This window comes from Myotis nattereri (genome assembly GCF_964212035.1).
Source record: "Myotis nattereri genome assembly, chromosome: 3".
NCBI classification, from domain to species: domain Eukaryota; kingdom Metazoa; phylum Chordata; class Mammalia; order Chiroptera; family Vespertilionidae; genus Myotis; species Myotis nattereri.
In genome coordinates, this window is record NC_138077.1 from 135,541,413 (window position 1) to 135,554,097 (window position 12,685).

The following is a 12,685-nucleotide window of genomic DNA, read 5'->3' on the forward strand; positions in this document are numbered from 1 at the left end:
TCCTGAGTGGCACCTGCCAGGGGGAAGAATGGGTGCCAGCCTAATATTTGAACTAATGGCCATTAGTAGTCCACTCACCTCCAGCTAAAGTTCATCATTACTGAGCAGTGATCTTTCTCCTCCACTGTCCCTTCTCCCAGGAGTCTTCCTTCCCTTTTTCATGCTAGCCTCTCCATTCCCCATCTGGTTTAACCTTTCTTTACTGTTTCTTTTTTGTTGGTGCATATCTTTAGGTCCAGACCAACATGTCAATCACCTGAATAGAACCCAAATCATCTTTTAGTGGAAGGCAGTCAGCTTCTATCCCCTGTACCCCCATGAAGAAACCATGTCCTTTCTGACTGCAGAGCTGGTTCCATCAGAAGGACTTTGCATTCTTCTGAGTTTCAGATGAAGAGCAAATCGCTCAGAACCCCTTCATTCTTTACTGTCGTCTTATCTCCTATTTTACATTTCTCTCATATTAGCCTCTGGCTTTCTTTTAGAACACCTAACCACTTATTTCAGTTTATTTATATTTACTGAGAAGCTGTTAAAACAAATTCTTTTAGAAGATTGGTTGTTTTTTGCTTTTGTTGAAGAAATTACCCTATACTCTTTCTTTAGGGTATTAACAAAACTTGGATGCTTGAACTGAGCTTCTAGACATTTTCTCCATTTTAGTTCTTTGAAACATAAACTCAGTGTTCTATCCATCCTCTCCAAATCTGAGTGTAAAGAATGTGATTGCTGTCTCATGCTGTTCACTTAGCATTTGAGGTTTTTAAATATCCTCGACAGATCCTGTAAGTGGAAGTTACTTCCTTGTTTCTTTCTCATATGTTCCAGGTGGATTTTACCTGATTCTCCTGGAACAGAACATTTTTATGAGCCTTACTTTCCCCTATTTTTACATTATTCCCAAATGACCCCAGTTGCAGAATTTATTGCATTTTTCTGTTGCAGGGAGGAGGAGGAAGGCCGGGGGGTAGGGGTGAGGGTGTGTGATAGCTTACTTCCTGAAAGACATGCCAAAACCCTGTTTCCCTCCAACAGATGGCAGAGTCAGCTGTGGAAGTTACTGCAGGGTCTGCACAGAAACCTGCTCTTTTTGATACTAACCCAGCTCTCTGATTCTCTAATTTTAGCCATCGGTCAGTGCATTCGAGGTAGAGTGTAGGAAGGCTCTTTAGGAGAAATGAGACATGGATATTTCGATCTGGAAGGAATTGGAAGGGATTATTGAACCCATTTCCTCTCATTTTACCATAAAGGGAAATTTAACTGCTGAGTTGATAACTTCCAAGTGTTGAAGTTCCCACTGTGTCTGTCTGATAGCATGTAACCTGTATGGCTTATGTCATGTTACATGCTAGGATGAGTTGCAGCCTATGGTTGAATTTCTTTTTTTCACTCTTGTGAGTAAATGACGAGAGTTCCTTCTGCTTTTTCATAAGTACTTACAAAGGTAGACTTAGGAAGAAGGATGCAGCAGTATTGGTGTACCGGTAAGTGGGGAGTCCTGACTGAAAGGCTCTGATTGAAAAGCTGGGATGGGTGACATCTCATTTTCCTGGTCATCGTCAGTTTGTACTAATTGTGAAACCACATAGAACAAGAATGAACATGTTGTTCCAGTGGAAATATAGCTAACTCTTATGTGATTAAATGATTTCCCCCAGAGTCAGTTTTAAGAACCTTTCTTCTGTTGAAAACTTGCTTCTAATTGGACATGGTTGAGAGGGGAGGGGTTGTGGCAAACCCATGGAAATGGCTTCTCTTAGACTATATCCAATTCTGTTATCCTCTGAGGTCCCCCCCCCCCCCCCATACATTCCTTCGGAGTTTCATTTCCACCCAGTGGTGAGACCCTTGTCACTTCTGGGGGTTTTGAATATTGGAAGGTCATCACTGCAGCAAGCGGGGAGGGGACTGGAGGCATCTGTTCTGTTGCGTTTCTGCAGGTGGGTGTTTGGTTTGCCACTCAAGTCCCTGCTGCTGCTGCTGATTCAGTCCCATCTCCTCGTAGGAGCATATGGTTCTGAATTTGGACAGGAATGGTTTTTACCATTATAGTTGCAGTGTGAGATCTCCATTTGGGAAGGAGAGCAAATTGGTTACTTATATCTTTATTGATGTGACCAGTGTGTTAGCTCATTCACAGTAAAGTGGGCATGAGAGGAAATGAATTTCACATATTTATTACTTTTTCTGCTACTTGTTAGTAGCTGTCCCAGAAATATTTTATGAGAAAGAAGATTGAAGTTGTTATGGACAATAACCCAGAATAGGCTCTTGTCCTTAACACTTTGATTAGATGTTTTTATTTTTTTATTTTTCTTACTCAATTCAATCTTTGGTGGTCTTCCACCCACCCCCGAGCTATTCAGTTGAAATTTTAAAATTTTTGCTTTCTTATGTTTGGTGAATGGCATCATATAGCCCCTGCTGGGGTAATTTTGCTTGAAATCTGTTGAAAGGATGCAGATGGAGGATATTTTCTGGAGGGTATTTGAAAAACAGATAAAAAAAATGGCAGTAGAGAGGAATACTTTGTTTTGTCTGCTCAGTCATGAGGATTTAGGTGTGTAACTTAGTAGGTGTCTGTTCGTAGTGCTGCTTCTGGAAGGGTGAGCATCCAGGCCTGTGTTGATGAGCCCCTTTCTTAAACCTCCCAGGTTCTCCTGCGCTGCCCAACAGCATGGTATATTTCGGAAGCTCTCAGGACGAGGAGGACGTCGAGGAGGAAGATGATGAGACGGAAGACGTCAAGACAGCCACCAACAATGCTTCATCTTCATGCCAGTCAACCCCCAGGAAAGGAAAAACCCACAAGCACGTCCACAATGGGCACGGTAGGATTAGTGTGGATTTTGAGTTTTAAAAAAAGAAAAAAAAAAAAAGATAAAGCCCTGGCTGGTGTGGCTCAGTTGGTTGAATGCCCCATGCACGAAGAAGTCACCAGTTGGATTCCTGGTCAGAGCATATGCCGGGGTTTCGGGCTTGATACCCAGAAGGCAGCAGTCGATCATTGTTTTTCACATCAATGTTTCTCTCCCTCTCACTTCCTCTCTCTCTCAAATCAACGAAAACATATATTTTAAAAAATAAAATCCAAAGCTTTGGGTGACAGAGCTGGAACAGGTTGTCTGTTAAGAAGATGAGATGATGACAGCTTGTCAGTGGTAAAGCTAGTTCTGTATACTTCTCTAAGTGTATGACATTCTAAGGGTGAAGAGATTAGTATTACGTGGTAGAGGCAAGTCTATTCTAGATAAGTAGATTTTCAAGATGAATATAGATACTGTTATATTGTGGAGATGATGATAAATTCCCTAAGAGCTGCAGATACTAGGAATCAGAAGAGATTTCATCTAATCAAGAGGGTTAAGAAGGTTTCATGAAGAAAGTTTTGTGATCAACTTACTGTGATTTCAGCAGATGGAGCTAGTTTAGAAAGGAAACCATTATTCAGCCTATGAAATCAGGTAAATGCAAATATATTATGAACTAGACTGATTTTTTCCCTAGAATGTTATAGAAGGAGTAGGATGGAAGGTTGGATCTCTGAGAGAGGAAACTATTTAAGTTGGCTTAAGTAGAAAGTGCCTAGTGATTTTTCAACAGGGAAGTGACTTAATTGGAGATGTGTTGTGAAGAGATTAAGCTGGCATTGGTTATGAGGATTAAGTAAAGGGAAGTGACCTGAAGAAAAGGAAACATATTGGAAGGCTGTAATTGTAGGCAGTGACCTAGTCAGAGGTAACAAGGGGCTAAAAGTTGGTCATGGCAATATAAATAACAGGGATATCAGTACAAAAATGAGGAGCCACAGATAGAAATATGGCCGGGTGGTGTTGAGAGGACTTGATCGAGAACTGAATTAGCATGGGGTGGGGGAAAGAAAGTAAGAAAAGCAGAGTGAAGCAATGACCGTGGGGTAGGAGATCTGATGGCTGTTTTCTCTGGAGCTCCGATCTGGAACTCTGCTAGACATTGTATTTCATGTACGACTCAAAAGACCCTGTGAGGTAGGGAGCCTTGTGTACAATTGGTGGAAAGTCACTGCTGCCATTAATGATTGAAGGAAAGAAATGTTTCTCATTTTTCTCTACACTGTGCACAGTGCACCAGGTGTCTTTCTGGACTCAATGAGAAATAGAGGTCCGAGACAAGCATAGCTTAGACATGCTGGAAATCTGTCTGCCTCTCATTATTGTTAGACTTCTCTACTTTGCCAATTTAATGATTGTTCATCTTTTCCACTTCTTGCTTATGCCTGTTTTCTTAAATGGTCTATAAACATGGTAAAGATGAGACCCACGTCTTAAAGATATAGAGTTTAGTTGGGGCAATGTGGTTAATAATACCAGAGCATAAATAAAAAGTGGCGACTTATTTTTAACCTTTCAGGAAAAATTTTTGGTTGTGTTCAATATTTTTTTGTTTGTTTTTGATTTGAGGGAGAGAAAGAAACAATCAATTTGTTGTTCCACTTATTTATGCATTTGTTGGTTGATTCTGTTTTTAAAAATATTTTTTAAAGAATAGTTTATTGATTTTCACAGAGAGGAAGGGAGAAGGAGAGAGAGAAACATTGACTGGAGAGAGCAACATCGATCTGCTGCCTCCTGCATGCCCCCTACTGGGGATCAAGCCCACAACCCAGGCATGTGACCTTGACCTTAAATAGAACAGGCAGCCTCCTGGTGCACGGGATGATGCCAGCTCTGACTTATATGTGCCCTAACTGGGAATCAAACCCTCAACCTTGGCATATGGGGACAATGCTCTAACAAACCGAGCTACCTGGCCAGGGGCAGGACCCTGGGAGTGGCCAAGTGGGCCCCATAGACAGCAGAGAACCACGGGGAGCAAGCCTAAACCATCAGTAGGACATCTCCTGAGGGTTCCCGGATTGGAGAGGGTGCAGGTCGGGCTGAGGGGATCCCCCCTCCCCCACCCCCTGTGCACGAATTTCGTGCACTGGACCTTTAGTCCATATATATAAAAGGCTAAGAGGGAAAGTGTCCCCTTGGGAGTTTGACCCAGAGAATGGGAGTTTGATCGCTTGCTATGATGTGTGATGACCACCAAGGGGCGGTGTGGAATATGGTGGGCATCGGCGACTCATTGCGACCTCTCGCCAGCTACCTGAGGGCGGGGGTGATGAGGATGGAGGTGTGGTGAGAATGCAGGGTGTCCGCTGAACTGGCTCTCACTCCCCCTGCTACCCAGGGCTCACACACTGGGGAAGCCCTCGTGCTCAGGTGCTGGGTGGCCATTATGAGCCCTGGCCGCAGCTGCCGAGACCACAGGGGCCGGTCTATGAGGCCAGCCAGGAGAAGGCGCGCTACCCGCCTAGCTTCTGTGCAGTGCTGCTGGGTGGCCCAGAGGCCCACTGCGTCCGGCCGCACTCACCGCATCTCCGTGTGGGGACTCGGGCACTGTGACTCAGGTGGAGGGGGGCATGTGAGGGCCCAGGGCCCAGAGGTTAGATGGGACCTGCCTTTCCACACCAGATGCTCGCGCTCACATTTCAATCGCCGGCCAGGCCTAGGGACCGCACCCATGCATGAATTTCATGCACCGGGCCTCTAGTGAGTTATAAAACAGGATGTTTGTTTAAATGTGATGTATGATGATAGAATGAAACAGATAACTGCTAGAGAGGGTTCATTTGTGATGGGAAGTTCTCAGTGGAAGTACAGAAGGGGTTTACCTAGCATTAGACCAGTTCTTTCATCTTTAAAGAAAGCAGATAGATGGTAGGTGATTTTGTATATGAGAAACATGTTAGACCCAGGCTTACCCAGGACCTGCTCTAGCCAACTTGTTTGTTCTGTCTGGGGTTCAGAAGAGGCTGCCTTCATGTTTAGAAAATTGAACCTTTCCTCAGTTTCTGAGAGCACCTGCTGAGCTTCAAGCTTGGTTAGATTCCAAGGTGCTGATGCCTAATTGCCTAATGAACATGGGCTGGTGTCAGAGTGCACCCAAGTCACGCACATGAGCAGTTGGACTTGCCACTTCCCAGAAGGCATTAGAAGGCCCAGAGTGAGGTACCGGCCACATCAGGTGAACCATGATCCTCTTATCTTGCATCTTATGCTGCTTCTACTTCTCACTGCCATTCTCTTATTTGAGGGATTGCCTGATGAGCGTTGGCACCATTTTTGAGTTTTCTGCCTGTGAGGAAAGAAAAGGTGGGGCCCAGTTTGTGAATGAGATACGGGCTGGGCTCTTCCTTTCCCTGCCATGCCTAATTTTCCAAAAAGTAAAACCTAGAGACCATCTCTATTTACTTCTGATTTCTCATCTAGGCAAAGAACGTAGAAGTGTTAAAGTAGATTTTCTAACAAGAATAACCTGGATGAGGGCATAATAATTGTGTCAAGCAGGGCCTCAGAATTGTTAACTCTTTTCACACAGGAAAGTGCAGAGCAAGCTGCTGTTGGTGTTTTGTGTTTCTCTTGGTGTTTTTCCTTACTTTGTATGCCAGGGGTGTTGAGTCATGTTAAAAGTTTAACAACATCTGTATTCTCTCCCAGGAGAGAATACACTGAAATGTGGGGAAAGAAATGCACAGAGTCCAGCTCTAGTGGCTCAGTGGTTGAGCATCGAACTATGAACCAGGAGGTCATGATTCAATTCCCGGTCAGGGCACATGCCCGGGTTGCGGTCTCAATCCCCAGTGGGGGCCATGCAGGAGGCAGCCAATGATTCTCTCTCATCATTGATGTTTCTATCTCTCTCTTCCTCTCCCTTCCTCTCTGAAATCAATTTTATATATATCTCACAGAAAACAAAATATGGAAAACTTAACACTATTACTGGGCAGCTCTGGCTAGAAACCCTGATTGGGCCACATTTCTGGGAGAACAGTTTTACATAGGCTGTGTAAATCTGAAGACACTAGAAACCACAGTGCTGATTGTGTCTCACTTTATCTTGTTTGTCCCCAAAACTTGAAGCCTAGTGAAGCAGCAGGGGTTCCCTTCGGAGCAGGAGCCAGAAGCAAACACACTCCCGCTCACCCTGTTTCCTGCCATATCTCGTGGGCCTGTCTGGGACAGCACTTCACTTCCTTGAGTAGAAGCCTGATCCAGTAGTCTCCTGCAAGAGCCTGCTGCCCACAGGCAGATGTTGAATTTTGCAAACATTACATAGGACTCTGATGTTCTCATTTATAATCTACTGAACATCCTAATGGAAATGGACTTGTTTATTAAAATTAATAATCTAAAGTGACAAGGACCGCATCACCTGACCTTTAAGCCTTGGGTTCACACTTAGATGTTACAGTAAGAAGGCCCCCAGCAACTTCTGTTTCAGCAGCTCTTCAAAGTTCCGAAATACTCTTCATATACAGAGTCTCAGGTGATCATAAGGACAGAGCTCTTTGGGGAGGTAATTATTATCTGGAACAAAACAACATGCAAAACAGTTTTGTAGTATTTATGTCAGAAGTTGGTATTTGAAATGGCTTAGTTTTTGCAAAGTTCTCATAATTGGTTATTTTTCCCAGTAGGAGGAGTGTGGTAGAGCAGAGGAAATAATACATTTGTTTGGAATGAACTTGGCTTTGTGTTTTCCTCAGTGTTGTCACTGTGGTGAGGCGTTTGTCACCCTTTGCAGAGAGAACTCGGTGAAAGTTCATTGCTCACATTAGCCACGTATTGTATATTCTTCAAATGCTTTTCTGCACTTAGGAAAAATAGAAGTGGTGGCAGAGGCCATTGTTCCTTTGTATGCTCATCTCATTGTGAACAGGGACATTTCTCCGAAGACTCTTTAAACAACATGCCATTAGATTCCCAGCTGGAATGATTTAATTGCTTTTGGATTCACATGGAGGCATGTTGTGTGAGGGGCAGAAAACAATCATTTGGGCTGAGTTGACCACATTTATGCTCAGTGGTGGCCTCCAAGGTGCCCCTCTCTGGGTGGTAGAAGGGTGGCTGTACAGGACCAAGGTCCCACCTTAGCTGCCCAGTAAGATGCTCTCTAGCTGACAGATGCTTTTTTCTTCATTGACACTTTCATGGAATATCCTCTTGTCCTTTCTTTAACCTCTGGTAGCTCCTTTGTTTTGTTGTTATTGTTTTCCTGTTGAGCAGAGTGACTATTTTAAACAGTTGGAATATAGGCTGGGAATTTGTTTTTGAGAGTACAGTCCATGGAGAGTCAGATTATAAAGTATTTGTTCCTAACCACCACCACTTTGCACACAGGCCATGCAGCATGGTGGTTGAGGGCATGGAGCTGGCTCTTATCATGGCTGCAACCTCGGGCAAGTTTTCTGTTTCTTAATTTTATTACCTTTGAAGAAAAGATAATGAGTCTTTTTCATAAGTTCTTGTGAGCGCTAAATAAGTTAACATATTCGAGAATATTGCATGGCAGTTTGAAAGTGCCTTGTTGTCTATCATCGTCAACACCCACATGTGACTGAGAAGGCCAGGAAGCCTACAACCTTGGAATTGATAAAAGGATTCTGGAAGGTTAGCATGTTTACATGCCTGGCACACAGTGAGGGCTGTGTGTGTAACCTCATTGACCTCACCAGAAGTGCGGTTTCAAGTGTGGTCCAAGGTCCCCAGTAACATGTCTCCATCCACATAACAGGCCTGTCCCCATTTCTTTTCACTTTCCTTAAGCATTTGTTCCACTAGTCCAAGCAGTCAGTCTCTCTCTCTCTCTCTCTCTCTCTCTCTCTCTCTCTCTCTCTCTCTCTCTCTCTCTCACACACACACACACACACACAGACAGACAGGCTAGACTAGACCATGTGCTTTGCTGGTAGAAAAGAAGATCCTGGCTCAGATTTGTCTTCCTATGCAGGTGTCATTGGGCTAGTTATTCAGTATCTTTAAGCCTCAGTTTCCCTGTCTGTAAAATGTTGATAACACCATTTTTTTCGGTTAGGGTTAGAGTTGGGGAGGAGGGAGAATAGGAAATGGCCATGGCATTTTATTTTGAGGTGATGAAAATGGTTTAAGTTTACAGGATGGTAATGGTTGGGCAGCTTTGTGAATATGCAGAAATCCATTGGGTGGTACATGTTAAGTGGCATTATAGCTTATTGAAGACTAGAGGCTCAGTGCATGAAATTTGTGCGGGCGGAGGGGGGGTCCCTCAGCCCAGCCTGCACCCTCCCCAATCCAGGACCCCTCGGACATCCCTCTCGCAACCCAGGACTGCTGGCTTTTAACCACTTGCCTGCCTACCTGCCTGATCACCCCTAACCACCTCTGCCTGCTGGCCTGATGCCCCTAACTGTTCCCTGCCAGCCTGATCACCCCTAACCGCCTCTGCCTGCTGGACTGATTGCACCCTAATTGCTCCCCAACCAGTTTGATCACCCCTAACTGCCCCCTGCCGGCCGGCCCGATCATCCCTAACTGCCCTCCCCTGCTGGCCTGATCACCCCTAACTTCGTCTGCCTTGACTCCCACCACTGTGGCTTTGTCTGGAAGACGTCTGGTCTAATTAGCATATTACCCTTTTATTAGTATAGATAAATAAGAGTCTGTTAGGCCTGAGTGAATGACAGACACAAAGCACAGTCCTGACCTGTGGGGAGTCCCGGTGATTGGGGACTGGCTACTCCTGTGACTGGGCTCCTGCCCATGACTTTTTCTTTTAAAAAATATAATACCATGCAGTTGTGAAGAAATTAGTATCGTGTTAGATTCCTGGAACCTTTAATCAATTTTGTTGTCCATAGTTGGCTGGGATGTTTATATCATGACATCGTAAATTGGATTGCTGAGCTGTTCACCAGACTGCTCAGTATTTAACATTTTCAGTTAAATTCATCTGGCCTGCCTTAAGTGGAATCTTGAGTCATTTGGGAAGTTGTGTTGTTTCCCAAGACTAAAATATGCAGGTGGAGTCATCTTTTTCCTGGCTGGAGGGTAGGAGGGACTTGTATGTGATGGATAGAATAGTGGACCCCTGATATTCATTTGGAGAACCTTGAAAATAGTCCTTATTTCAGGGCAAATATTTCTATATTTAGTTTTTTGGTATATATTTTTTTTTTTTGTAAAATACTTTTATTTGGAAAATGACCAATTTTCCTTGTATAATTGGCCGTGCATATATGGGGTGTCTTCCAGTTGAAAACATTTTTAAGGTGTCTCTCTCTGTGTGCTAAGAATGGTTAGAGTCCTTGTTCACATCCAGAGGTGGGCCAGAATCATGCACTTCAGATGTGGTTGGCCATCCCCTTGCATACAGGGTTTTATGAAACCCCCATCTGCAGAACACTTTATTCACCTGTCCTTCCGGAGTTAATGCATGTCTCCCTCTGAGTATAACCCCTAGTTCTATGCTCTTTGTCTTGTTTCTGAGAGTGACAGAGCATGAAATCCCTCTGCCCACTGCCTGCCGTCCCCATAGGCCATCTGTCCAGGTGTTCTCCCCCTGGCACTTTGGAGAATGCTGCGAATGCCTTGGAGCCCCTTGATGTGGGCACCAGCTGTGGCGCTAGTCACCAGCTATCAGTCTTGTCCTTTCCTCAGCTCCTTTGGGGGCCAAGTAGGCCAAGGAGCCATTTTTCAATGACAAAAACCATTCATCCTGGTTTATGGTCTTTCTGTTGCCCTGACCTTTATATTCGCATAAAGGTCATATGCCCTTTTAAACTTTAGTATCAGAAGTTATTAGGAACAGATGTAAGAAACATGTTTAAATGGCAATTCTATCCAATTCTGGTAGTTATTTTTCATCGTTGCACATATGTATTCACAATTTTATACCTGCAACCAAATTCTGATAAACAAAAAGCTGTTCTATGACTTACAGAATATAAGTTCTGACATAGAAACGAAAATTCAATTTGTTTTGAAAATCTTTTGTAATGGATTTTTTGCTTGTTCTATGTATAGCCAAAGAGCTAGGATTTGACTCTGCAGAAATTCAAGAGGGTTTTCACAAATGCCCTGTAAACCAGTAGAACAGGCATGTGGTGCTGGAGTCAGGGGTGCACTGAGTTGCTGTGGGTGTTGTCTCTTGCATTTCGGAGTGAGGTTGGTGCTGAGAATGGGAGAGCTGTGCTGTGAGATCTTAAGGGGGCTCCTGCTCCCTTAACTGTGCCCTGCTGCCTTCCTTGGTTTCACATGTGAATGCGGTCGCTGAGTTAGTGGAGCTGTTTTCGCCCACGGCAAACTGGGTTACAGAACTCACACAGGCTGCATGAAAAAACCCTTTGGAACTGCTGGCACAGGTTGGCAGACATTCCATTGTTTTCAGACAATAGTGACTCAAAATTGAACTGGCTCCAGGGAGCAAGTGTGGCTCTTGTACCGGTAACAAGGATTTAATGCCAGCCAATTGATGGAGTCTGTCTTCCCCAAGTCGGATGCCTTGTAATGACATGAAGCTTACATTTAAATATCTGGCTCGAGATCAGAAACTTGGTGGGCTTCTCTTTTCCTTTCCGTACATTTTCTTCATTATTTACAACTAGAGGCCCGATGCATGAAATTTGTGCACTTAGGTGGGGGGTGGGGGGGCCCTCAGCCCGGATTGCAAGACAGCACAGGCCAGGCTGAGGGACCCCACCATTCCAGGATCGGGGCCGGGGAGGGATGCGGGAAGTTGGCCATCTGGGGAGGGACCCCAGGAGAACTCCAGGGTGTGTCCAGCCCATCTCGCTCAGTCCCTATCAGCCAGACCCCAGCAGCCAGCTAACCTACCGGTCAGAGCATCTGCCCCTGGTAGTCAGTGCATGTCATAGCGAGCGGTTGAGCGGCCTTAACATATCATTAGCATATTACTCTTTGATTGGTTGAATGGCTGACTGGGCGACCAGACACTTAGCATATTAGGCTTTTATTATCTAGGACTAATGGCCTGGTGCACGAAATTCGTGCATGGGGAGGGGGAGGATTGTCCCTCAGCCCAGCCTGCACCCTCTCCAATCTGGGATCCCTCGTGGGATGTTTGACTGCCAGTTTAGGCCCAATCACAGGGATAGGGCCTAAACAGGCAGTCAGATATCCTTCTCAGAATCCGGGACCGCTGGCTCTTAACTGCTCGTCTGCCTGCCTGATTGCCCCTAACCACTCTGCCTGCCGGCCTGCTCGCCCCCAACTGCCCCCCACTGCCGGCCTAATTGTCCCTAACTGCCTGTGTCTCGCCTCGGCCACCATGGCTTTGTCCAGAAGGAGGTCTGGAAGGTCTCCTGGTCTAATTAGCATATTACCCTTTTATTAGTATAGATCAGTGGTTGGCAAACTCATTAGTCAACAGAGCCAAATATCAACAGTACAACGATTAAAATTTCTTTTGAGAGCCAAATTTTTTTAAACTTAAACTATATAGTTAGGTACATTGTTATTAATTAGGGTACTCACAGTTTGCTGACCACGGGCATAGATGATTCACTTTTTGTCCCTTTGATTTGCTTTGGGGGAGGGACTGGGAGCAGGTCTTATTTTATGTATTTTGGGGTTAGTCCTGTCTTCTGGCCTTGTGTTCATTCTTTCCTTTTTGTCTTGTATCTCTGTGAGCAGACGTCTCGGCCCAGCATTCAGTAATGACTCTCGTCCATGTTTCTCTGTCAAGCTGGTGAAGACTTCACCTGAGTCATCTCAGGATATCATATATCTTCTGTCAGACGCCAGGCAAAACTCACCTAGTAACAGTCATTAGGATTGTCTCCTGGTGTTCAGATGAGGTAGCTTCATTAGCAACAATA

At 44.7% G+C, this 12,685-nt stretch overlaps 1 protein-coding gene across 1 annotated transcript in view; it reads left to right on the plus strand.

The window, feature by feature from the left end:
- The window catches only part of JARID2 (jumonji and AT-rich interaction domain containing 2), a 285,665-nt gene that overhangs the window by 227,385 nt on the left and 45,595 nt on the right, over positions 1-12,685 (plus strand). Inside the window, exon 6 of the mRNA XM_081087719.1 lies at positions 2,658-2,834. Within this exon, the coding sequence (XP_080943845.1) occupies positions 2,658-2,834 (177 nt within the window). The remainder of the gene's footprint in view (positions 1-2,657; positions 2,835-12,685) is intronic.